The 26,924-nt window shown below is 43.1% G+C and overlaps 1 protein-coding gene across 5 annotated transcripts in view; it reads right to left on the bottom strand.

Annotated features, from left to right (window-relative positions):
* Positions 1-936: 936 nt before the first annotated feature.
* LOC121530632 (E3 ubiquitin-protein ligase CHFR) overlaps positions 937-26,924 on the bottom strand; it is a 35,648-nt gene continuing 9,660 nt past the window's right edge. For all 5 annotated transcript variants that reach the window (XM_041835741.2, XM_041835742.2, XM_041835743.2 and 2 more), the window contains 12 exons: positions 23,235-23,333; positions 22,956-23,145; positions 22,552-22,706; positions 22,159-22,321; positions 21,454-21,626; positions 21,037-21,153; positions 20,855-20,938; positions 20,384-20,454; positions 20,119-20,206; positions 19,712-19,819; positions 7,205-7,277; positions 937-5,166 (listed from right to left, as the gene is read on the bottom strand). In XM_041835741.2, coding sequence (XP_041691675.1) covers positions 5,124-5,166; positions 7,205-7,277; positions 19,712-19,819; positions 20,119-20,206; positions 20,384-20,454; positions 20,855-20,938; positions 21,037-21,153; positions 21,454-21,626; positions 22,159-22,321; positions 22,552-22,706; positions 22,956-23,145; positions 23,235-23,333 — 1,364 coding nt within the window. In that variant the 3' untranslated portion in view covers positions 937-5,123. The remainder of the gene's footprint in view (positions 5,167-7,204; positions 7,278-19,711; positions 19,820-20,118; positions 20,207-20,383; positions 20,455-20,854; positions 20,939-21,036; positions 21,154-21,453; positions 21,627-22,158; positions 22,322-22,551; positions 22,707-22,955; positions 23,146-23,234; positions 23,334-26,924) is intronic.

The following is a 26,924-nucleotide window of genomic DNA, read 5'->3' as shown; positions in this document are numbered from 1 at the left end:
CTTTTGTACCAGTTAAAGGCCCAGTGCAGTCAATAGTTTTTATTGTATTTTGTATCGTATTGTACAACAGTTGATGAAAGTTACATTGTAAAAGTGTGAAGAAAATGTGATCATTGTTATTCCTAATAGTTGCTAGTTGAAAATACAATATTGACAGGACTTTCTAATCAGCAGGATTGCATGGGCGGGAGTTTCGGCTTTCCATTGTGACATTCCCATGTGGTAAATTGGTTAATAGACCAATAGCAAAGAGATCCAAATCTCTCTGCCAATAACAGCTAGTTTTCAGTTTTCCCTTCCCACTCCCAGACAGTCCTGACAAAATTCTTGCTTGAGAATATTTTTTCTGCTAAAAAGCTATTTTTGCCCATTTGAATGGAATCTATTACAGTAAGGTACTAATTGTTACCCAGAAATGATTTGATTGATATAAAAACAGCTGCATTAGGCCTTTAATCCATGTAATTATTTTTATGCTTGTGTGTTTTGTGCTGCCTTGTGTGAACGTCTGCCTTTTGTCCAACAACCATGGGCCTCGGAGCGGTGAGTTATATTAGTGCCACAGAGCTCCATGGGGATGGGATATGCTTACACTACTACTCTGTGCCCTCCAGTGTTAAACTGATGTAGATCACATGCAGTATATTAACGTCAACGCTGCAAGAATGTATCCAAATGTATTTCTAAGGCGGACATTGGATTCTAAAAGGGAATTGATCATTGTAAAAAGAACTTAATTTCAATAGAAGTAAGCATATATGACTAGCTATAAAGATAAATGTAGCAATTGCAACAGAAAATAAATAGGGTTGGTGGAAATTTGTGCAAATAACTTTTAATAAAGGTTATCTACATAAATTGCTGCTTCAGTTTTTGATAATTTGATGTCCATTGAAAGTGGTCAATAGCAAGTCATGCATCTTAAACACGAGGGAACACATTTAGCAATCTTTTATTAGTGCAGTAAAACAGAGGTTAGAGCCATATACCTAACAATAAGTATTTTGGCATTACTAATACAGGGGGCACAAAAAGCTCAAAAGGCATTCAACTAGGAATGCACAACTCCAGTTCAAGAATCACAGTCCCATTTGTTTTCATTCATACCTGGCTCTATATTGATAAATCAATACCACTTTATTAAGTTGATTGATTAATTGATCAGAGTGCAGTGCATACAGCTGGTTGAACTCCCGGGTCTAAATTGGTCGCCGACTGACAGAAATGGGAAGAAAAAACAAACAAAACAGCAGCCACTTTCAACCCTGAGGACCAGTTGTGTTCCCCTGCATTAAAAACGTAACTGAGCGCTACTCTACATGCCCGTCCAGTCAGTCCTCCACTTATTAGAATCCACAGAACATAAAAGTACAGACTGGATTGTTTTGAATGTCTCGGGAGCTTTGATGAGGTAGAATGAAACTTGCCCCAGCCAGGCCTTTATACTGACTGGTCATACTGTTAGTACAGAGCATCTTGGTCCAGACTTTCTCACGAAGTGAGTCAATATTTTCTCTAGAATACAGCGTTTTCCTCTGAGAATGCAAAGCACCCTCCAAAGCCTCCTTAACACCCATTCCTGATCGATGGCTTGCACTGTTGTTGGCTTAGGGTTCCCCGATCCTCCTGTTATAATTAAGGTTCAGCTCTGCTGTGGGGAGGGATCGGCTGGCTGGGAAGTGTTGTGCTGAGCTATTGCTTGAGCCTCTGAGGAATGCCACAGTGTGAACACACAACAGGGAAACAGTGACTTAGGGCTCTATTCAATCCGTAGTGCTGAAGACGCGCTTTATAGCGCGATTGACAATTAAAGGCAATGTTCTCACGGTCGCGGAGACGGCATTCACTGTAAACGCTCAGCTCAATCGGAAATTACCTTTACATTTTTACGCGGATCTTGCGCGATACGGATTTAATCCACCCCATAAGATCACAAATAAGGATATGAGCTCAGGCAGAAAGCATGCCCATTATTTGCACCCCTTTATACCAGCCCAAAAGAGTCGGTCTGGGAGTGTGAATATTGCCACTAAACAGTCCCAATGAGGGTATATTGTTACATAGGTAGAGTTTCAGCTCCAATCCTGAGTTCCACACACATTGATTGCACAAGGACATTTCTCAATGGATATTGTAATATTAATCGAGGTTACAGGACAGAGTTGTAGCCTACACCATTTCTGCAGTGCTTATTACAGGTCGGCTTGGGGCTGGGATTCAAACAAACGCAGATAAAGTACCAGTGTGCTCCGATGGACTTTTAAAGGTAATTTCTGCCTGAGCAGACATCATTGGCCTTTACAGATAATGTGATCTCCATGAACATTTGGGAAGTTGCCTTCAAAAGTCTATCGCTTGTGAACAGGTCGTTAATCTGTGTTTGTTTGAAACCTAATTGTAATCTTGGTTAAGTATTCAAATGAGTGATTCATCCTTTCAATGTGTGCGAGCTGAATTATAAAGTAAATAGCCTCAAAGCTAGACATGAACAGTTTGGACATTCTAACTACTTTTTACACTTAAATCATTGTTGTCAATTTAATGTCACAATTTACAAAATCAAAGTCTGATAGAACTATAATCTATTTAAAATTACATACGAATACACAAGGTATTAGATCAAAGTGAATAACATTGCACTTCTTTGAAAGTAAGTTTTTAACTGCAACAGAATCTAATGACTTGCATACAAAACTTTTTCTTCTTCTTCTGTACTCTACTTCACTACTAACAACTTAAGTTATATATTGAAAAGTAGGAAAAAGATAAGGCCTCATGAAGAAAATAGTATATCAGGCCATTCTAGCTAGACTAAAGGTTTGCAGACATTGGGCCAATTTGACTTCCATTGTGATTTGTCAGTAATTTACAGAGAATGTGACCGATCTCTCAGAACGGTAAGAGACAAGTATCTACTGTTGTGGTTCTACACAACATTATGGACATCTGGTTGTTGATAGTGGTCTTCTAATAAGACAACGCGGAAGTAAGACGCAGCCAGTTGTCTCGGTTGATCTATAAAGTGACACACCTGTATCTCGGAGTACTGTGTAACTGCAACACTTTGAATAAGACAGGCAGGATATCACACAACTAAGGCTGCGTTTACACAGGCAGTCCAATTCAGATCTTTTGCACAATTATTGGCAAAAGGGGCTGATCTGATTGGTCAAAAAGACAAATGAGTGAAAAATATCAGAATTGGGCTGCATGTGTGAATGCAACCTAATTGTCTCATAATATAATCCTAGAGTATTTAGACCACCCCAGCAGTTCTTCTACAGCAAGAATACAGCGACATGTCTGGCAGCGTGAGACTTTCACACCTCTAGTCTCTTTTCTAAGAGCAATAGAGCCCACTTTCAGTCTCCATTGTTAGAAGTGGCTAAATGTTATTTTCTTCAATTCTAAGTCGGTGAGTGTGCTTTCACTGCCAGATAAGAATGCCTGACCAAACAGCAATGTGTTATTTCCTCAAGAGTTATGGGAAATTGTACCAATTAAGGTTTAACTGATGAGGTTTGACCAAACCATGGTACTTGTTCCTCTGTCTCCAAAACAATACAAACATAGCACAATAAAGAGTTAAATACCCCTCTGATAAACAAAACTATAGTAAGATCTATCCAAAATGCTCCAAGGTAACACTTCCCTATGGCAACATAAATATAGTGAAAAACAAGTCCTTCATTTGGTCTTGCAAAACAGAATGGCAATCCTTACTAAGAAGTATGATAGAACCAGTATGATCAAGTTGTTGGCTTAATTAATATATTTAGCCAACATCACTAACTTAATATAATGCAACAAGGAGGAGGAACAATTTTACCCCCTAAACTCTAGTCTAGCAAACCATTGTGCATTCTAACAAAAAAAAAAACAGCTTTGGCTGTTAGTACTAATCTAGGTCTGAGAAAGCTTCTCTAACGCACCACTTTAAAAATCAGCTTTATGTTGATTATCCTGAGCAAAGCATATAACTGAATACCCTGCTTTTCCCAGCCTCAGATAAAACTACATTTCAACACATAACCCTTATCCCTGCCGGAAGAACTGAAATCCTATACAACTAACTGTCACATTGATTCTTGTTCAACCCTGATATACGCAGCTTTGACAGGGCTTTTTGCCCTTGTTGGGAAATCCACGTCAAACTAGAAAACGAGCAGAAATCCCCCTTTTCCCAAAACTAAGTACAACTCCCTTTTCCAATAAATACAGATTGCATTGTCTTTTCAGTTAGCAGTCTTATTAATATGCAGAAGCAGCAACGGTCTGAATTCAAAATGGTGCCACTGAATATCTGTCATCCATATATATGAACCACAAGAAACCTCAAAGTCTGTATATGCATATGTATTTTGATAACATAGCTGTGCTTCAACCTAGTTTGTTTGGGGGAAGTTTCTATAACTAACATAAGAATACTATTTAGATGTTTAGAACAACACACTAAGCGGTTAAGTAGGAAGCTCTAGATTCTAATTCAAATACATAATTTACCAAGATATCTAAAGTACTACACCACAAGTTAAGAGAAAGAAAAACTTAATCCGTTAACTACTCGGTTAACTACTCAGGCACACGGAAATAGGAAAAGTATCAACAACATCCTACTAATATCAATATGAGTCTTATACTGTCACAAAAGATGGCATTTCATCCTGTGTAACAGCACATGTATGGCCAAAGTCCATTCTGATTGATAACAGTTTTTTATCCCTCACCAAAAAGGACATGAAGGGCAATGTTGATCATATTCCCCATAAGATATCAGTCTGTCATCATCATATAGGGGAATCCGCTCTTACTGTGTGGAGTGCATAGCATTATCCCACTCACCCCTACTATATCTATAACACTAGGCTGGCTAACCATGACCTAGCCAGTCTTCTCAAAAGAGTTTGATTGTAATTTCTGCATATAATCAAATGAATAAGTCTATAAAGCCTGTGAGAGAACTATAAGTTATATTACCTAAGAGAGATACCTTTCTTCAGGGCAAGGCACTGCTTAATAAGGGAGTAAAATGATCAGAGAGTAATAGAGGAGATCCTTGGAAGTATGTGTTCGCTCCAGTGATTGGAGAGGAGCCTTGCATAGCAGGTCACCCACGAGGCTCTTCAGCTCTTGAAACGGGTCTGCTCACATATGTGGTTGAATTTCCTGCAACAAAGTAAAAGGAAAACAATACAAACGTGTCACATCTTGTACCAGAGGCAGAGCTGCTGTGTGAGGAGCTGTGAAGTGTGAAGGAGTCATTGTAGCTTTCCTCTAACACCAGGTGTGATTGGCCAAGTTTAAACAATAACGCCCTCTGTTGGTAAAATGCATGTACAGCCACGCAATAGAACGCATATCTATCAAAGGAGGCTACAGAGGGGAGGACGGCTCATAAGAATGTCTGGAATGGAGTGAATGGAACGGTATCAAACACATGGAAACTACGTGTTTGATGTGTTTGTTACCATTCCATTTACAGTGGGGAAAAAAAGTATTTAGTCAGCCACCAATTGTGCAAGTTCTCCCACTTAAAAAGATGAGAGAGGCCTGTAATTTTCCTCATAGGTACACGTCAACTATGACAGACAAAATGAGAAAAAAAAATCCAGAAAATCACATTGTAGGATTTTTAATGAATTTATTTGCAAATTATGGTGGAAAATAAGTATTTGGTCAATAACAAAAGTTTCTCAATACTTTGTTATATACCCTTTGTTGGCAATGACACAGGTCAAACGTTTTCTGTAAGTCTTCACAAGGTTTTCACACACTGTTGCTGGTATTTTGGCCCATTCCTCCATGCAGATCTCCTCTAGAGCAGTGATGTTTTGGGGCTGTCGCTGGGCAACACCGACTTTCAACTCCCTCCAAAGATTTTCTATGGGGTTGAGATCTGGAGGCCACTCCAGGACCTTGAAATGCTTCTTACGAAGCCACTCATTCGTTGCCCGGGCGGTGTGTTTGGGATCATTGTCATGCTGAAAGACCCAGCCACGTTTCATCTTCAATGCCCTTGCTGATGGAAGGAGGTTTTCACTCAAAATCTCACGATACATGGCCCCATTCATTCTTTCATTTACACGGATCAGTCGTCCTGGTCCCTTTGCAGAAAAACAGCCCCAAAGCATGATGTTTCCACCCCCATGCATCACAGTAGGTATGGATGCAACTCAGCATTCTTTGTCCTCCAAACACGACGAGTTGAGTTTTTACCAAAAAGTTATATTTTGGTTTCATCTGACCATATGACATTCTCCCAATCATCTTCTGGATCATCAAAATGCACTCTAGCAAACTTCAGATGGGCCTGGACATGTCCTGGCTTAAGCAGGGGGACACGTCTGCACTGCAGGATTTGAGTCCCTGGCGGCGTAGTGTGTTACTGATGGTAGGCTTTGTTATTTTGGTCCCAGCTCTCTGCAGGTCATTCACTAGGTCCCCCGTGTGGTTCTGGGATTTTTGCTCACCGTTCTTGTGATCATTTTGACCCCACGGGGTGAGATCTTGCGTGGCGCCCCAGATCGAGGGAGATTATCAGTGGTCTTGTATGTCTTCCATTTCCTAATAATTGCTCCCACAGTTGATTTATTCAAACCAAGCTGCTTACCTATTGCAGATTCAGTCTTCCCAGCCTGGTGCAGGTCTACAATTTTGTTTCTGGTGTTCTTTGACAGCTCTTTGGTCTTGGCCATAGTGGAGTTTGTAGTGTGACTGTTTGAGGTTGTGGACAGGTGTCTTTTATACTGATAAGAAGTTCAAACAGGTGCCATTAATACAGGTAACAGTGGAGGACAGAGGAGCCTCTTAAAGAAGAAGTTACAGGTCTGTGAGAGCCAGAAATCTTGCTTGTTTGTAGGTGACCAAATACTTATTTTCCACCATCATTTGCAATTAAATTCATTAAAAATCCTACAATGTGATTTTCTGGATTTTTTTTCCTCAATTTGTCTGTCATAGTTGACGTGTACCTATGATGAAAATTACAGGCCTCTCTCATCTTTTTAAGTGGGAGAACTTGCACAATTGGTGGCTGACTAAATACTTTTTTTCCCCACTGTATATCGTTCCAGCCATTACTATGAGCCTGTCCTCCCCAATTAAAGGTGCCACCGACTGCCTGTGATATATATCCATACAAAATCTTAAAACTTGGACTATGGAGACCTATTCAGAAAATAATGGAAGACCACATGTAACTTACGTGGCGTGGTGTGCCTTGACTTGAGTACGGCAGTTGCGTCCCCAATAACAGTCAGGCCGAGACGTCACAGCAGCTGTGGGAATGAATATCAAACAAATTAAAGCTTATTTCATATCCAATCAATTTTTATTTGTCACATGCGCCGAATACAACAGGTGTAGACCTTACAGTGAAATGCTTACTTACAAGCCTTTAACCAACAATGCAGTTAAGAAAAATAAGTGTTAAGAAAGTATTTACTAAAATAAACTGAAGTAAAAAAAAAAATCAATAAGTAAAAAAATAAATAATTAAAGAGCAGCAGTAATATAACAGTAGCGAGGCTATATACAGGTGGTACCGGTACAGAGTCAATGTGTGGGGGCACAGGTTAGTCGAGGTAATATGTACATGTAGGTAGAGGCAAAGTGACTATGCATAGATAATAAACAGAGTAGCAGCAGCGTAAAACAGGGTGTGGGGACAATGCAAATAGTTCGGGTAGCCATTTGATTAGCTGTTCAGGAGTCTTATGGCTTGCGGGTAGAAGCTGTTAAGAAGCCTTTTGGACCTAGACTTGGCGCTCCGGTACTGCTTGCCGTACGTTAGCAGAGAGAGCAGTCTATGACTAGGGTGGCTCGAGTATTTGACAATTTGTAGGGCCGTCCTCTGACACCGCCTGGTATAGAGGTCCTTGATGGCAGGAAGCTTGGCCCCAGTGATTTACTGGGCCGTACGCACTACCCTCTGTAGTGCCTTGCGGTCGGAGGCCGAGCAGTTGCCATACCAGGCAGGATGCTCTCAATGGTGCAGCTGTAGATCCTTTTGAGGATCTGAGGACCCATGCCAAATATTTTCAGTCTCCTGAGGGGGAATAGGTTTTGTCGTGCCCTCTTCACAACTGTCTTGGTGTGTTTGGACCATGATAGTTTGTTGGTGATGTGGACACCAAGGAACTCGAAGCTCTCAACCTGCTCCACTACAGCCCCGTCGATGAGAATGGGGACGTGCTCAATCCTCCTTTTCCTGTAGTCCACAATCATCTCCTTTGTCTTGATCACGTTGAGGGAGAGGTTATCATCTCTGACCTCCTCACTATAGGCTATCTTATCGTTGTCAGTTAGCAGGCCTACCTCTGTTGTGTTGTCGGCAAACTTAATTATGGTGTTGGAGTCGTGCTTGGCCATGCAGTCATGGGTGAACAGGGAGTACAGGAGTGGAATGAGCACGCACCCCTGAGGGGCCCCCGTGTTGAGGATCAGCGTGGGGATGTGTTGTTACCTACCCTTCCCACCTGGGGGCGGCCCATCAGGAAGTCCAGGATCCAGTTGAATCCAATGAATAGCATTCTCACGTAGGTGTTCCTTTTGTCCAGGTGGGAAAGGGCAGTGTGGAGTGCAATAGAGATTGCATCATCTGTGGATCTGTTGGGGCGGTATGCAAATTGGAGTGGGTCTAGGGTTTCTGGGATAATGCTGTTGATGTGAGCCATGACCAGCCTTTCAAAGCACTTCATGGCTACAGATGTGAGTGCTACGGGTCGGTAGTCATTTAGGTAGGTTACCTTTGTGTTCTTGGGCACAGGGACTATGGTGGTCTGCTTGAAACATGTTGGTATTACAGACTCAGTCAGGGACAGGTTGAAAATGTCAGTGAAGACACTTGCCAGTTGGTCAGCGTACGCTCGGAGTACACATCCTGGTAATCCATCTGGCCCTGCGGCCTTGTGAATGTTGACCTGTTTAAAAGGTCTTACTCACATCGACTACGGAGAGCGTGATCACACAGTCATCCGGAACAGCTGATGCTCTCATGCATGCTTCAGTGTTGCTTGCCTCGAAGCGAGCATAGAAGTAGTTTAGCTCGTCTGGTAGGCTCGTGTCACTGGGCAGCTCGCGGCTGTGCTTCCCTTTGTATTCCGTAATAGTTTGTAAGCCCTGCCACATCCGACGAGCGTCGGAGCCGGTGTAATACTATTTAATCTTAGTCCTGTATTGATGCTTTGCCTGTTTGATGGTTCGTCGGAGGGCATAGCGGGATTTCTTATAAGCGTCCGGGTTAGAGTCCCGCTCCTTGAAAGCGGCAGCTCTACACTTTAGCTCAGTGCGGATGTTGCCTGTAATTCATGGCTTCTGGTTGGGGTACGTACGGTCACTGTGGGGACGGCGTCATCGATGCACTTATTGATGAAGCCAGTGACTGATGTGGTGTACTCCTCAATGCCATCGGAAGAATCCAGGAACATATTCCAGTCTGTGCTAACAAAACAGTCCTGTAGCTTAGCATCTGGGTCATCTGACCACTTCTGTATTGAGCGAGTCACTGGTACTTCCTGCTTTAGTTTTTGCATGTAAGCAGGAATAAGGAGGATAGAATTATGGTCAGATTTGCCAAATGGAGGGCGAGGGAGAACTTTGTACGCGTCTATGTGTGTGGAGTAAAGGTGGTCTAGAGTTTTTTCCCCCTCTGGTTGCACATTTAACATGCTGGTAGAAATTAGGTCAAATGGATTTAAGTTTCCCTGCATTAAAGTCCCCGGCCACTACGAGCGCCATCTCTGGATGAGCATTTTCTTGTTTGCTTATGGCCTTATACCACTTGTTGAGTGTGGTCTTAGTGCCAGCATCGGTTTGTGTTGATAAATAGACAGCTTTAAAAAATGGTGTAGTCTAAAGCTTATCAGGCGAGCAAAACCGAGACTTCCTTAATATTAGATTTCATGCACCAGCTGTTATATCTTGCCGATGCACCGAAAACCCCACCAGCTGTATGTTATCCATGTCGTCGTTCAGCCACGACTCGGTGAAACATAAGATATTACAGTTTTTAATGTCCCATTGGTAGGATAGTCTTGATTGGAGCTCATCCATTTTATTATCCAATGATTGTACGTTGGCTAATAGGACTGATGGTAGAGGCGGATTACCCACTCGCCATCGGATCCTTACAAGGCACCCAGACCTACGTCCCCGATATCTCTGTCTCTTCTTCATGCGAATGACGGGGATTTGGGCCTTGTCGGGTGTCTGAAGTAAATCCTTCGCATCCGACTCATTAAAGAAATAATCTTTGTCCACTACGAGGTGAGTAATCGCTGTCCTGATATCCAGAAGCTCTTCATTCAGAAGAGACAGTGGCAGAAATATTATGTACAAAATAAGCTACAAATAACGCTAAAAACACACACACACAAACAATAGCACAATTGGTTAGGAGCCCGTAAAACGGCAGCCATCTCCTCCAGCGCCATTCATTGTATTGATGTATTGTGATTGCTGCCAAATGAATTGCCTCTGACGACATCAAAGTTCTCTGAATCGGAATTGTCCTCTCCCAGTATCTAGCAGTTAGAGCAGGGATTCCCAAACTTTTTTTGGCCCACAACCCCATTTCGATATCTGAAAATTCTCAAGACCCCAACCATGTGAAAAGATTTATGTAGCCTAATTAACAGCCAATGCTTACTTTTTTATTTGAGGCTATGGCAGAAAATTGAAAAACATTCTAACAATATTTCTGATCATCTTAACTCACCATCACATACTTTTAATGTGGGGCTATGACAGTCAATTGCAAATTAGTCTGACATAATGTGTCTTCTCGCCACCACTAATGAGATGAGGATGCTCGACGCATGTCGCGTCGGAGCTTCTCAAAGTCAAGGGGCGTGGTCGACAGTGCACCGCATCTCTGCGGTCACATCCAACTGGATCGATATTTGGTTTTAATGCAGACGAGATCACAGAATCCAGCTTCACACAGATATGAGCTGGCGAAGGGTACCCTGAGTTTTATGGTGCTTTCAAGAAAACGGGGAACTACGAGGTCAAATCATGACGTCAGTGATCTTCACGTCGGAAAGACGGGGCTCTAGAAAGAGGCTAGAGTTCCCGTTCAAAAATATTGATCAACACCGGAGCTAATTTTTTTCTGAGTTCCCAGTTGTCTTGAATGCACGGAACTCTGAGATTTCTAAGCTCCCATTTCCGAGTTTCCAGTTGTTTTGAACGCGGCATCAATGCTCAGAGGGAGACGGAAGGTTATTTCCTTTGAGTCAGGAACCAAAACACCTCCGTAGTGACCCGTGAATGCATTCGGTCACGACAGCTCGATCAGCTGTTCGAGTTCACTTACCGGCATATCAACTGAGCCAGGATCACAGTGAAACGGATTGGGAAGTACAGTTGAAGTCGGAGGTTTACATACACTAAGGTTAAAACTCGTTTTTCAACCACGCCACAAATTTCTTGTTAACAAACTATAGTTTTGGCAAGTCGGTTAGGACATCTACTTTGTGCATGACACAAGACATTTTTCCAACAATTGTTTATAGACAGATTATTTCACTGTATCACAATTCCAGTGGGTCAGAAGATTACATACACTAAGTTGACTGTGCCTTTAAACAGCTTGGAAAATTCGAGAAGATTATGTCATGGCTTTAGAAGCTTCTGATAGGCTAATTGACATCATTCGAGTAAATTGGAGGTGTACCTTTGGATGTATTTCAAGGCCTACATTCAGACTCAGTGCCTCTTTGCTTGACATCATGGGAAAATCAAAAGAAAACAGCCAAGACCTCAACAAAAAAAATTGTAGACCTCCATAAGTCTGGTTCATCCTTGGGAGCAATTTCCAAACGCCTGAAGGTACCACGTTCATCTGTACAAACAATAGTACACAAGTATAAACACCATGGGACCACACAGCCGTCATACCGCTCAGGAAGGAGACGCGTTCTGTCTCCTAGAGATGAACATACTTTGGTGCAAATCAATCCCAGAACAACAGCAAAGGACCTTGTGAAGATGCTGGAGGAAACAGGTACAAAAGTATCTATATCCACAGTAAAACGAGTCCTATAGTCGACATAACCTGAAAGGCCACTCAGCAAGGAAGAAGCCACTGCTCCAAAACCGCCATACAAAAGCCAGACTACGGTTTGCAACTGCACATGGGGACAAAGATTGTACTTTTTGGAGAAATGTCCTCTGGTCTGATGAAACAAAAATAGGAGTGGCCATCACAAAGCCCGGACCTCAATCCTATAGAAAATGTGTGGGCAGAACTGAAAAAGCGTGTGCGAGCAAGGAGGCCTACAAACCTGACTCAGTTACACCAGCTCTGTCAGGAGGAATGGGCCAAAATTCACCCATCTTATTGTGGGAAGCTTGTGGAAGGCTACCCGAAACGTTTGACCCAAGTTAAACAATATAAAGGCAATGCTACCAAATACTAATTGAGTGTATGTAAACTTCTGATCCACTGGGAATGTGATGAAAGAAATAAAAGCTGAAATAAATAATTCTCGACTATTATTCTGACATTTCACATTCTTAAAATAAAGTGGTGATCCTAACTGACATAAGACAGGGAATTTTTTACTAGGATTAAATGTCAGGAATTGTGAAAAACTTAGTTTAAATGTATTTGGCTAAGGTGTACGTAAACTTCGGACTTCAACTGTAGGTCCCAAAGTGCTCTTCCAAGCGTTGTAGGTGAGCAGTAAATCACTCGTGTGGGACACTTCTTGACAACGTTTACTAACAGTATTCTGGATAGTTGCTCATATCCCGCTTAAGGTCTTATTCGGGATAAGTTGTTTACATGCACCTTTGATATCCCGCTCATGAGTATCCCTGTATCCATGAATAAACAGAATATTCCTCATTTAAGTATATGGGTTGAATGGAACAGTAACTGAAATATGGACACTGACTGTAGGCCTACAATGAGGGAAAAAAGTATTTGATCCCCTGCTGATTTTGTACGTTTGCCCACTGACAAATAAATGATCAGTCTATAATTTTAATGGTGGGTTTATTTGAACAGTGAGAGACAGAATAACAACAAAAAAATCCAGAGAAACGCATGTCAAAAATGTTAAATTGATTTGCATTTTAAATGAGGGAAATAAGTATTTGACCCCCTCTCAATCAGAAAGATTTCTGGCTCCCAGGTGTCTTTTATATACAGGTAACGAGCTGAGATTAGGAGCACATTAGGTGCTCCTAATCTCAGCTTGTTACCTGTATAAAAAGACACCTGTCCACAGAAGCAATCAATCAGATTCCAAACTCTCCACCATGGCCAAGACCAAAGAGCTCTCCAAGGATGTCAGGGACAAGATTGTAGACCTACACAAGGCTGGAATGGGCTACAAGACCATCGGCAAGCAGCTTGGTGAGAAGGTGACAACAGTTGGTGTGATTATTCGCAAATGGAAGAAACACAAAAGCACTGTCAATCTCCCTCGGCCTGGGGCTCCATGCAAGATCTAACCTCGTGGAGTTGCAATGATCATGAGAACGGTGAGGAATCAGCCCAAAACTACACAGGAGGATCTTGTCAATGATCTCAAGGCAGCTTGGACCATAGTCACCAAGAAAACAATTGGTAATACACTACGCCATGAAGGACTGAAATCCTGCAGCGCCCTCAAGGTCCCCCTGCTCAAGAAAGCACATATACAGGGCCGTCTGAAGTTTGCCAATGAACATCTGAATGATTCAGAGGAGAACTGGGTGAAAGTGTTGTGGTCAGATGAGACCAAAATCGAGCTCTTTGGCATCAACTCAACTCGCCGTGTTTGGAGGAGGAATGTTGCCTATGACCCCAAGAACACCATACCCACCGTCAAACATGGAGGTGGAAACATTATGCTTTGGGGGTGTTTTTCTGCTAAGGGGACAGGACAACTTCACCGCATGAAAGGGACGATGGACGGCGCCATGTACCGTCAAATCTTGGGTGAGAACCTCCTTCCCTCAACCAGGGCATTGAAAATGGGTCGTGGATGGGTATTCCAGCATGACAATGACCCAAAACACACGGCCAAGGCAACAAAGGAGTGGCTCAAGAAGAAGCACATTAAGGTCCTGGAGTGGCCTAGCCAGTCTCCAGACCTTAATCCCATAGAAATTCTGTGGAGGGAGCTGAAGGTTCGAGTTGCCAAACGTCAGCCTCGAAACCTTAATGACTTGGAGAAGATCTGCAAAGAGGAGTGGGACAAAATCCCTCCTGAGATGTGCGCAAACCTGGTGGCCAACTACAAGAAACGTCTGACCTCTGTGATTGCCAACAAGGGTTTTGCCACCAAGTACTAAGTCATGTTTTGCAGAGGGGTCAAATACTTATTTCCCTCATTAAAATGCAAATCAATGTATATTTTTGACATGCGTTTTTCTGGATTTTTGTTGTTGTTATTCTGTCTCTCACTATTCAAATAAACCTACCATTAAAATTATAGACTGATCATGTCTTTGTCAGTGGGCAAACATACAAAATCAGCAGGGGATCAAATACTTTTTCCCCCTCACTGTATAACCTCTCACATGTAGCGTAATATAATATTAACTCCTGCAGAATTATGCATTTCCTGCATACAAATGTTAATTTTGTCTTAGGAACAGGAGTGGAGAAATATTATTTATTTGTTTCAGCATATCTCGAGAAAATGTGAATGCGCGTGTAATGCCTTATCTTTGACACTGTTATGCAAGCAGACTATTTCAACCACATAAAATATTCACCCAAGACGAATTGAAGTCTTATCAGAAAAGTGTTTAGTTGTTTTCTCAGCTTTTCATTTCATTTAAACCGGTCAAACTGATGACATTTTGCATAAGCCCAATCTTTCCACTGTTTTGGAGTTATTGCGTTTTCTACCCGGTTCCTAAACAAAACAGACAACTTTACCGGTTTTAACTAGATTACTAATGCATTCATTCTATCGATGTAAGACATTCTGGTGAGCACTACTTTATTTAGTCTTCTGGGGCAACAAGTTGACAGAAGAAAAGCTGCATGTATCTAACTATAGTTGACAAAACAAATGGCCTACCAAATGTCGGAAATTATAAGCAGACACTTGTCTAAATTAGGGGTGAAAGTAGCCAGTAGTAAATTATAGTGAATAAATTATAGTAGACTCAATTATTATGGTGGACCGAACTGCGCAGGTAGCCTACTTTTTGAAGTGATTTGTTTGACAATCAGATGAAAACATCACACAACACCCATGATGTATAACTGAGCCTGTGCAGACCCCAAAAACAACATGTTTACATGTCACAGTATCCCGTCTTAGATCAGCATATCCCAGGCATCTTATCTGGGTTTCTCGTAACCAGGATACAAGCTTTTTCGGTGTTTATATGTGTCAACTCAAAAACAGAATACTAGAGTATGCTGAATAACAACAGGATATTGGTGTGCATGTAAACGTGGTCAATGATGCCATTTCTGTTAGAAACATGCACACCCGAGGGAAGGGGGCATGGTTAGCTTTTGAAAGACTATCCAATAAGAATGATTTAACTCATCTGTAGAATGTTTTTGTATTCCCCTTGCATGCTTGCGTTCAGTTCATTCAGTTTCCCAAATATGTCTGTTACATAGGCAAGGATTACTTTTCCTTTTCATTACACAGTATGTCAACCAAGTCTTTTTTGTTGTTGTTTTTTTTTACATCCATTGTGAATAACAACAGTTCCTCTCTCAATACGAAAAATATTTCCAAAACTCTCCTTTGATAACCACCAAGCCTCGGTGTAAAATAGAACATTGTCATGCTCTGATCCCATATCTCCACAGTTTTGCAAACAGGCGTGCGCATAGTGTATGTGGTTTGATGTAGTTTATAATAAAAGTTACCTGCTACAGTATATCTGAGTTCTGTGCTCAGCTCTTTTACCGCCAGTTGCTCTCGGCGTATCATACAATGCGTCCATATGGCAGAGGGAGACATTCATAACTAGAGTGCAGAGGCCTGCCCGCCGTCCCATCATAGATGGCGCTCCATCTGTGCAAAAGCCCACCACTCGATTCCATGGAATCTGTTTTTCATCAATATAGCCATGCAGCACGCTGAACATCCCCTGTGCCGTTTCATGCTCGGGAATCATGAGACAGAACAATATGTCCTCGTAAATAGCATCCCCTGACATGTATAGCGAACAAAAGTCAATGCATGCGCATCTCGGCCCTCACAGCTAACGTCCATTTGGAGAGCACAAATTGATTGTTAGCAATAGCATACATTCTTAGTTTAACAGTTATCTAACAAAAGGTATTGACGTGAGTTTCTGTGCCTCTGACTCCCCACACATTGTTTTCATCATATCAATTGCGGCCGGTAATATCAAAGTCTCTGCAATACTATGTGGTTTCATAGCGTAGCGGGCCTAGCCATTTACCGTGCTGCCTTTTCCCATGATCTAAAGGCGCTCTCTGGATGAATTTTATCTTTTAGATTTGAATAATTTTCATTTCAATTTTTAAGGTTAACCACATTACATTGATTTTGAGATACAAAGACGATATTATAATTAATATACACTACCGTTCAAAAGTTTGGGGTCACTTCGAAATGTCCTTGTTTTCGAAAGAAAAGCAATTTCTGTCCATTAAAATAACATCAAATTGATCAGAAATACAGTGCAGACATTGTTAATGTTGTAAATGGCTATTGTAGCTGGAAACGTCTGATTTTTAATGGAATATCTACATAGGCGTACAGAGGCCCATTATCAGCAACCATCAGTCCTGTGTTCCAATGGCACGTTGTGTTTGCTAATCCAAGTTTATCATTTAAAAAAGGCTAATTGATCATTAGAAAACCCTTTTGCAATTATGTTAGCACAGCTGTAAACTGTTGTGCTGATTAAAGAAGCATAAAACTGGCCTTCTTGAGACTAGTTGAGTATCTGGAGCATCAGCAGTTGTGGGTTCGATTACAAGCTCAAAATGGCCAGAAACAAATAACTTTATTCTGAAACTTGTCAGTCTATTCTTGTTCTGAGAAATGAAGGCTATTCCATGCGAGAAATTGCCAAGAAACTAAAGATCTCATACAACGCTGTGTACTACTCCCTTCACAGAACAGCACAAACTGGCTCTAACCAGAATAGAAAGAGGAGTGGGAGGCCCCGGTGCACAACTGAGCAAGAGGACAAACACATTAGCGTCTAGTTTGAGAAACAGACACCTCACAGGTCCTCAACTGGCAGCTTCATAAATAGTACCTGCAAAACACCAGTCTCAACGTCAACAGTGAAGAGGCGACTCCGGGATGCTGACCTTCTAGGCAGAGTTGCAAAGAAAAAGCCATATCTCAGACTGGCCAATAACAAGAAAAGATTAAGATGGGGAAAAGAACACAGACACTGGACAGAGGAAGATTGGAAAAAAGTGTTATGGACAGGCGAATCGAAGTTTGAGGTGTTCGGATCACAAAGAAGAACATTTGTGAGACGCAGACCAAATGAAAAGATGCTGGAGGAGTGCTTGATGCCATCTGTCAAGCATGGTGGAGGCAATGTGATGGTCTGGGGGTGCTAAAGTGGGAGATTTGTACAGGGTAAAAGGGATCTTGAAGAAGGAAGGCTATCATTCCATTTTGCAACGCCATACCCTGTGGACGACGCTTGATTGGAGACAATGACCCAAAGCACAGCTCCAAACTATGCAATAACTATTTAGGGAAGAAGCAGTCAGCTGGTATTCTGTCTATAATGGAGTGGCCAGCACAGTCACTGGATCTCAACCCTATTGAGCTGTTGTGGGAGCAGCTTGACCGTATGGTACGTAAGAAGTGCCCATCAAGCCAATCCAACTTGTGGGAGGTGCTTCAGGAAGCATGGGGTGAAATCTCTTCAGATTACCTCGACAAATTGACAACTAGAATGCCAAAGGTCTGCAAGGCTGTAATTGCTGCAAATGGAGAATTCTTTGACAAAAGCAAAGTTTGAAGGACACAATTATAATTTATACTAAAAACCATTACTAGTCAATGACTACATTTCCTATTAATTTTGCAATATTTCCTATTCAAACTCATTTCATGTATGTCTTCATGGAAAACAAGGACATTTCTAAGTGACCCCAAACTTTTGAACGGTAGTATATATATATATATATATATATAAAACCAGTCAAATGTTGACACACCCACTCATTCCAGGGTTTTTCTTAATTTTTTACTATTTTCTACTTTGTAGAATAATAGTGAAGACATCAAAACTATTAAATAACAAAAAAGTGTTTAACAAATCATAATATATTATATATTTGAGATTCTTCAAATAGCCACCCTTTGCCTTGATGACAGCTTTGCACACTATTGGCATTCTCTCAACCAGCTTCATGAGGTAGTCACCTGGAATGCATTTCAATTAACAGGAAATGTCTTTCCTTCTTAATGCGTTTGAGCCAATCAATTGTGTTGTGGCAAGGTAGGGGGGTATACAGAAGATAGCTCTATTTGGTAAAAGACCAAGTCCATATTATGGCAAGAACAGCTCAAATAAGCAAAGAGAAACGACAGTCCATCATTACTTTAAGACATGAAGGTCAGTCAATACAGAAAATGTCAAGAACTTTGAAAAGTTATTCAAGTGCAGTCACAAAAACCATCAAGCGCTATGATGAAACTGGCTCTCATGAGGACCGCCACATGAATGGAAGACAGAGTTACCTCTGCTGCAGAGGATAAATTCATTAGGATTTACCAGCCTCAGAAATTGCTGCCCAAATAAATGCTTCACAGAGTTCAAGTAACAGACATCTCAACATCAACTGTTCAGAGGAGACTGTGTGAATCAGGCCTTCATGGGTCGAATTGCTGCAAAGAAACCACTACTAAAGGACACCAATGAGAAGAAGAGACTTGCTTGGGCCAAGAAACACGAGCAACGGACATTAGACCGGTGGAAATGTGTCCTTTGGTCTGGAGTCCAAATTGGAGATTTTTGGTTCCAACCGCCGTGTCTTTGTGAGACGCGGTGTGGGTGAACGGATGATCTCTGCATGTGTATTTTCCACCGTAAAGCATGGAGGAGGTGGTGTGATGGTGCTTTGCTGGTGACACTGTCAGGGATTTATTTAGAATTCAAGGCACACTTAACCAGCATGGCTACCACAGCATTCTGCAGCGATACGCCATCCCATCTGGTTTGGCCTTAGTGGGACTATCATTTGTTTTTCAACAGGATAATGACCCAACACACCTCCAGGTTGTGTAAGGGCTTTTTTTACCAAGAAGGAGAGTGATGGAGTGCTGCATCAGATGACCTGGCCTCCACAATCCCCCGACCTCAACCCAATTGAGATGATTTGGGATGAGTCGGACGGCAGAGTGAAGGAAAAGCAGCCAACAAGTGCTCAGCATATGTGGGAACTCCTTCAAGACTGTTAGAAAAGCATTCCAGGTGAAGCTGGTTGAGAGAACGCCAAAAGTGTACAAAGCTGTCATCAAGACAAAGGGTGGCTATTTGAAGAATCTGAAATATAAAATATAGTTTGATTTGTTCAACACTATTATTATTATTATTATTCTTCTACAATGTAGAAATAAAGAAAAACCCTGGAATGAGTAGGTGTGTCCAAACTTTTGACTGGTACTGTATATTAAAAAATCCTCAGGATTTTGGAAATTCTCCCGCGACCCCATTTCCATATCAGGCGACCCCATTTTCATTTGCGACCCCTAGTTTGGGAATCGCTGAGTTAGAGGCTGCTCTCGCTCACCAGGAAGTGCAGAGGCAGGGATGTTCTGTCTGTATTTGTAGGCCAGCTCCCCGAAGGCTCGCAGGCCACAGCAGAAACACAGTATGGCGTTACTGTTGATGCGATAATCTGGGATACAAGAAGTGGAGAGAAAGAGAGTTACTAGTGTGTCCCAAAGTGAGTTGGAAGGACGCTCTGCACTGTCAGTAGGACTGAGAACCATGTTCAAGATTGGCAGCTTAAAGGTGGTTACAGCTCATCGTTTTTGCAGTTACGAGATATGGCGATAAAAGACCGGGAAATGGTGTCTCAGGAAGCACATTTATATGACGTAGAACTTTTCTGAGATGTGCAACTGCAAAAAAGACAACCTGGAATGCTTCAATCTCAAGCTTTATGTGAGGTGAAGAGGATAGTGTCAGACTGACCAGACAGATAGAAGGTTCCCTGTTGCAGGCCCTGAAGACCCTCCTGTAGCATGTCCCTCCACGACATCCCCCTGGCTGACAAGTAACTCTATAAAGGAGGAAGGATGACAGGTTATATATTAGACGTTAGTGATCACTGTAGTAGAGAAGTTAAACAAATGCAAAGGAAATACATTCACTTAAACTGGGTTATGTAACCAGGAGCCGGTTTCCCAATTCCCAGACACAGATTAAGACTATTCATGGACTAAAACAGTAGAAGTACCTGGAGGATCTCTGATTCATAGTTATTGCTGTTCAGAACACCATCCAGGCATTTGTCTGTAAGGTTGAGTTCTGTGGACGAAGACATGTATATTATATTTCTCATACTGGTAAACATGTTATATTATGTGTAAGACATAGGGACGATACAGGCAATATCTTGGTAAATTTCCACCACTATTGTCAATAAACTAACCGCAATGATAGTGTTACCTCAGGAATCCCTCAAAAGCACTGTTTAACTTGCCATTAAATCAGCCCAGTGCGAAGTTTCTACCTGTTTATCTACTATGGTCAATATGGTCAAACCTTATTTGCGATCAAGTACTACAACTTGATACCAATTCTTTTAACCTTAAATTACCTTTTTGTTCAACCTTGAATGCTTTAGTTACTGTTGAAAATATTAGTGACAAACTTTGAAACAGTGGAAGTGCTTAGTAAATCTAGGAGTACTAGAGCAGAGACGCACCACTGAAACGTGCTAGGCAGCCTTGACAGCCGATCCTCTGGCAGCCCCAGTACATGTGGCAGAAGGGCCGCAGGCACGCCACACCTGGCCAACACAAAGAACCACACCCATCAGCACATTCAGCCAAAGCAGCCTTGCCATTGGGACATTAACATTGACTGACAGGCCTGCGGGCCACTCACATTGCTGAGCAGAGAGATGCTGGCCAATGAGCTCGGCGCGGCGGTCTGGCATGGGCTGCAGGCAGCATGTGCAGATTACATGGCTGCCCAGAGGAGGACAGGTGTAATCCTGAGGAGCTGCAGGTGGAGGACAGGACACAGAGAGACATGTCCTCTGGGTCAAGGTCCTGAAGGCTGCACACTGTACTATCCTTACAGAATCTGCAGATGGTCAAAATAGCACTACAAGCATTCTCTTTCATTGTCCAGGTGAGTGCAACATATTGATAGTTAATTTGATCTGTAAGTGCACTACATTGTGTTGTCATAACTCCCTAATCAACCAACACAACATAGAACGCTTACATATCAGATATAAAAGCATTACATAAATGTAATCCGTTACCATGAGCAACAGATGGGCACATAGTTCAATACCTGTAGTGGGGACATCAGAGCATGTTGATAATGCCCCGGCCCCAGGGGGTATCCCTGCCCTATCCTCAGGGGTTGGTGGTGCTGGTCCTAGAGGAGCTGGTCCTGTGGCCCACAGAACTTGGCAGACCTCCTTCCTGTAGCCTGGACACTGTCTGCACATCACAAAGGGCTGGCTGTGGACACACAACAACAGGAAGAATGTTTAATAGGGAGAAAAACAAACCACACACTAGGGTTGTTGCAGTGACCATATTACCGCCACACTGGCAGTCACGAGTCATGAAGGCAGTCAAATTCCACGTGAACGTTGAGTCACGGTAATTAGACTTCTCCAAGCTCTGATGCTGCTGATGGTCATTAGTAGCCTACCAAACTTGCTAACTGCCTAGTACTCAGCACTATTGTCCCTCTAATCACTCTGACATCAATGAAAATTGATTTATTGTGAAGGTGTAGGCTACATTACATGGATTTATTAGCCTTTTTTTATGTAGATGTTCCAAAGGTCTGCATCGGTGGCTTGTAGGCTATATGTGGAAGCCAGGAGATGCCAAATGTGTTTATGTTAATTAATGTGAGGCCGGCAGTTATTTACTTGACAATCACCGGCTGACTACATTTCGTGACCGCCACAGCCCTACCACACACTCTTGGTCACACATACGGTCACAGAAATGGTCACACACAGCTACTCTTATGTCTGACCCAATATCGGAGGTGTCACTGTCATTGTCGGAGAGCTCAAAGAGATAATCGGAGCTGCCCTCTTCATCAGAGAAGGAACGCTCAATCTTTGGCTGCAGCATGTCCCGAGTTATCTTGTTCCGGCTGTCCATGCTCTTCAGGTCCTCCTCACTACGACACTTCTCTGTGGACACAGGGTCAACATTTCCATGATTTATTTGGGTCCATCCACACAACAAGAGATACAAAGAAAAGCCTAAAATCAGTAGATATTTGGGGCAAGGCACAAAAGACAAGGAGACACAGACAAGACGTAGACACAAATAACGAGTTTAACATGGGGAAGAGCTGGTCACTATCCCCAGTAGTGTTTATGGGGGTACAAGGGTAGAGTAGGGCAGATTGGATACAAACCTGGGTGTTGGATAAGGTAGGCCTCCACCAGGTTGTTGAGGATGTGGTTCTTGCGGATCCTCTCTACAGGGCAACGGCAGGTGGGGCAGAGAGACGAACGCTCCATCCAGTCAGAGTAACACGCAGCACAGAAGGTGTGCATACAGGGCTGCAGGCTGCATGGGGGACACACAGGGAGCTGATCACATGAACTATGAAACACGCAGTAGAGGCAGCTTTCTGTCTTATAGAACGGAATTAGAATTAGTAGGAATTATAAAATGTGTTTTGTTATTACGACTCTTGATATATTATATTTATTGAAACATTGCCATGTTCATCTACTGCGAGGAGCCACAAGCAATGAAACAAGAGGAGTGGGCCTATTTTCTAATGTAGTAGCAGTAGGTAGAGTCTTGCTGTACCTGACACAGTCATGAAGTAGGTCCTGACAGATGACACAGGTGAGTGACTCTTCCATCTTGTCAGTCTTGGCTCCTTCCACAGTCACAGCAGCTTTTCCCAACAGATCTCTGATAAGAGAAGCCTTAGCTGGGCTGGGGCTGACCACCGCAATACTGGAGGTATGTGGCAGTCCAAAGTCATAGTCCTTATCTAGGAAGGGAAAGGGGGAAACACTGTTACAATCAAGTGTCACCAACCAAGTGTCAATATCCCACAATGTAATGACACAATGCACTGACCAGCACTGTCAGTTTTCCTCCTCTTTCTCTCTGGCTCCATGTCCCCCTCCTCCTTATACAACATTGTGACTCTGTTCTGGGCTTCAGTCTGTCGTGCGTCTGTTGAGCAGAAGAGGTTAGTGTTGTGCTGCCCAGCCTTGCCATCAGCAGCAGAAGGGAGAGAGGATGCACAACATTTAGGACCCTCAGAACATGAGACAGAGAATGATCAAAAGCCCATGAGATTGGGGCAAATTCAGTTATCTGTGCCTGTCTGTGAATATGGGAAGATTTACAAGTAGTAGTAATCATAAAAGTCTGATCATAAAAGTCTGGCATAATATCAGAGGGTAGTAGGTACCTGGCGCCGACGAAGCTGGCGGCCTCGCGACTAGCTCTTAGGAAACTTTGCAGTATTTAGTTTTTTTATGTATTTTTTAAAAACATTATTAGCTCAGTAAGTGTTTTGCATCATTACATACAGCCGGGAAAAACTATTGGAGATCAGAGCGGCGGTAACTCACCAGCATTACGACCAGGAATACGACTTTCCCGAAGCAGATCCTTTGTTTGCTCTCTCCAGGGCAACTGAACTGATTCCAGCGGCTGACCCAAAACATCGCCGGCGGAGGAGAGGCACTCGGTGCGGCCTGCTGGTTCGACTTAGGAGGCGCGCACACCACCCACCGCTTCCAAGTATTCTACTCGCTAATGTTCAGTCTTTGGTTAACAAGCTCGACGAACTACGGGCAAGGATTTCCTTCCAGAGAGACATCAAGGCCTGTAACATACTCTGTTTCACGGAAACATGGCTCTCTTGGGATATTCTGTCGGAATCGGTCCAGCCAGATGGGTTCTCAGTTCATCGCGCAGACAGGAATAAATAGCTCTCCGGAAAGCAGAAGGGCGGAGGTGTGTGTTTCATGATTAACAACTCATGGTGTAATTGTAGTAACAGAGGAACTCGAGTCCTTCTGTTCATCCGACCTAGAATATCTCACAATCAAATGCCGACCGTATTATCTCCCAAGATAATTTTATTTGGTTATAGTCACGGCCGTGTATATCCCCCCTCAAGCCGATACCACGACGGCCCTCAAAGAACTTCACTGGATCTTATGCAAACTGGAAACCACATATCCTGAGGCTGCATTTATTGTAGCCGGGGATTTTAACAAAGCAAATTTGAGGACTAGGCTGCCGAAGTTCTATCAACATCTCGACTGTTGCACTCACGCTGCTAAAATCCTCGACCATTGCTATTCGAACTTCCGGGATGGTTTTAAGGCCCTCCCCCGCCCTCCTTTCGGCAAATCTGATCACGACTCAATTTTGCTTCTCCCTTCCTATAGGCAGAAACTAAAACAGGAAGTAGCCGTGCTAAGGACTATTCAACGCTGGTCTGAACAATCGGAATCCACGCTTCAAGATTGTTTTGATCACGCGGACTGGGATATGTTCTGGGTAGCTTCAGGAAATAATTTAAAACGAATACACTGAAATGGTGACTGAGTTTATCAGGAAGTGTATAGGTGATGTTGTGCCCACTGTGACTATTAAAACCTACCATAACCAGAAACCGTGGATAGATGGCAGCATTCGCGCAAATCTGAAAGCGCGAACCACCGCATTCAACCATGGCAAGGTGACTGGGAATATGGCAGAATACAAACAGTGTAGCTACTCACTCCACAAGGCAATTAAACTGGCAAAACATCAGTATAGAGACAAAGTGGAGTCGCAATTCAACGGCTCAGACACGAGACGTATGTGGCAGGGTCTACAGACAATCACGGACTACAAAAGGAAAACCAGCCACGTCGCCGACACCTCGCTTCCAGACAAGCTAAACCCCTTCTTCACCCGCTTTGAGGATAACACAGTGCCACTGACGAGGCCCACTACCAAGGCCTCTCCTTCTCCATGGCCGACGTGATTAAGACATTTAAGCATGTTAATCCCCGCAAGGCTGCCGGCCCAGACGGCATCCCTAGCCACGTCCTCAGAGCATGCGCAGACCAGCTGGCTGGTGTGTTTACGGAATATGTTTACATATTCAATCCCTCCCTTTCCCAGTCTGCTGTTCCCACATGCTTCAAGATGGCCACCATTGTTCCTGTACCCAAGAAAGCAAAGGTAACTGAACTAAATGACTATCGCCCTGTAGCACTCACCTCTGTCATCATGAAGTGCTTTGAGAGACTAGTCAAGGATCATATCACCTCTACCTTACCTGTCACCCTAGACCCACTCCAATTTGCATACCACCCCAATAGATCCACAGACGATGCAATCGCCATCACACTGCCCTATCCCATCTGGACAAGAGGAATACCCATGTAAGAATGCTGTTCATTGACTATAGCTCATCATTCAACACCATAGTACCCTCCAAGCTCATCATTAAGCTTGAGGCCCTGGGTCTGAACCCCGCCCTGTGCAACTGGGTCCTGGACTTCCTGACGGGCCGCCCCCAGGTGGTGAAGGTATGAAACAACATCTCCACTTCGCTGATCCTCAACACTGGGGCCCCACAAGGGTGCGTGCTCAGCCCCCTCCTGTACTCCCTGTTCACCCATGACTGCGTGGCCAAGCACACCTCCAACTCAAATCATCAAGTTTGTAGACGACACAACAGTCGTAGGCTTGATTACCAACAATGACGAGACCGCCTACAGGGAGGAGGTGAGGGCTCTGGGAGTGTGGTGCCAGGAAAATAACCTCTCACTCAACATTAACAAAACAAAGGAGATGATCGTGGACTTCAGGAAACAGCAGAAGGTGCACCCCCCTATCCTCATCGACGGGACCGCAGTGGAGAAGGTGGAAAGCTTCAGGTTCCTTGGCGTACACGTCACCGACAAACTGAAATGGTCCACCCACGCAAACAGTGTGGTGAAGAAGGCGCAACAGAGCCTCTTCAACCTCAGGAGACTGAAGAAATTCGTCTTAGCACCTAAAACTCTCAAACTTTTACAGATGCACAATTGAGAGCATCCTGTCGGGCTGTATCTCCACCTGGTACGGCAACTGCACCACCCACATCCGCAGGGCTCTCCAGAGGGTGGTGCGGTCTGCCGAACGCATTACCGGGGGCAACCTACCCGCCCTCCATGACACATACAGCACCCGATGTCACAGGAAGGCCAAAAAGATCATCAAGGACATCAACCACCCGAGCCACTGCCTGTTCACCCCGCTATCATCCAGAAGGCGAGGTCAGTACAGGTGCATCAAAGCTGGGACCGAGAGAATGAAAAACAGCTTCTAACTCAAGGCCATCAGACTGTTAAATAGCCATCACTAGCACATTAGAGGCTGCTGCTGCCTATTGAAATCACTGGCCACTTTAAGAAATGGAACACTAGTCACTTTAATAATGTTTACATATCTTGCATTACTCATCTCATATGTATATACTGCATTCATTTCTATAATATTCTACTGTATCTTAGTCCATGCCGCTCTGTCATTGCTTGTCCATATATGTATATATTCTTAAATCCCATTCCTTACTAGTTTTGTGTGTATTGGGTATATGTTGTGAAATTGTTAGATATTACTGCACTGTCAGAGCTAGAAGCACAAGCATTTCGCTACACCCGCTATAACATCTGCTAAACACGTGTATGTGATAAATACAATTTTATTTTATTTGAGAGCTGTCCTTGAATTTGGGGATTTTTAAAGAGGTAAGGGAGAGTGAACAAA

The sequence above is a fragment of the Coregonus clupeaformis genome, chromosome 18, assembly GCF_020615455.1.
Source record: "Coregonus clupeaformis isolate EN_2021a chromosome 18, ASM2061545v1, whole genome shotgun sequence".
Classification (NCBI taxonomy): domain Eukaryota; kingdom Metazoa; phylum Chordata; class Actinopteri; order Salmoniformes; family Salmonidae; genus Coregonus; species Coregonus clupeaformis.
The sequence above is the reverse complement of the archived record's forward strand: the minus strand, read 5'-3'. Positions and strand labels throughout refer to the sequence as shown.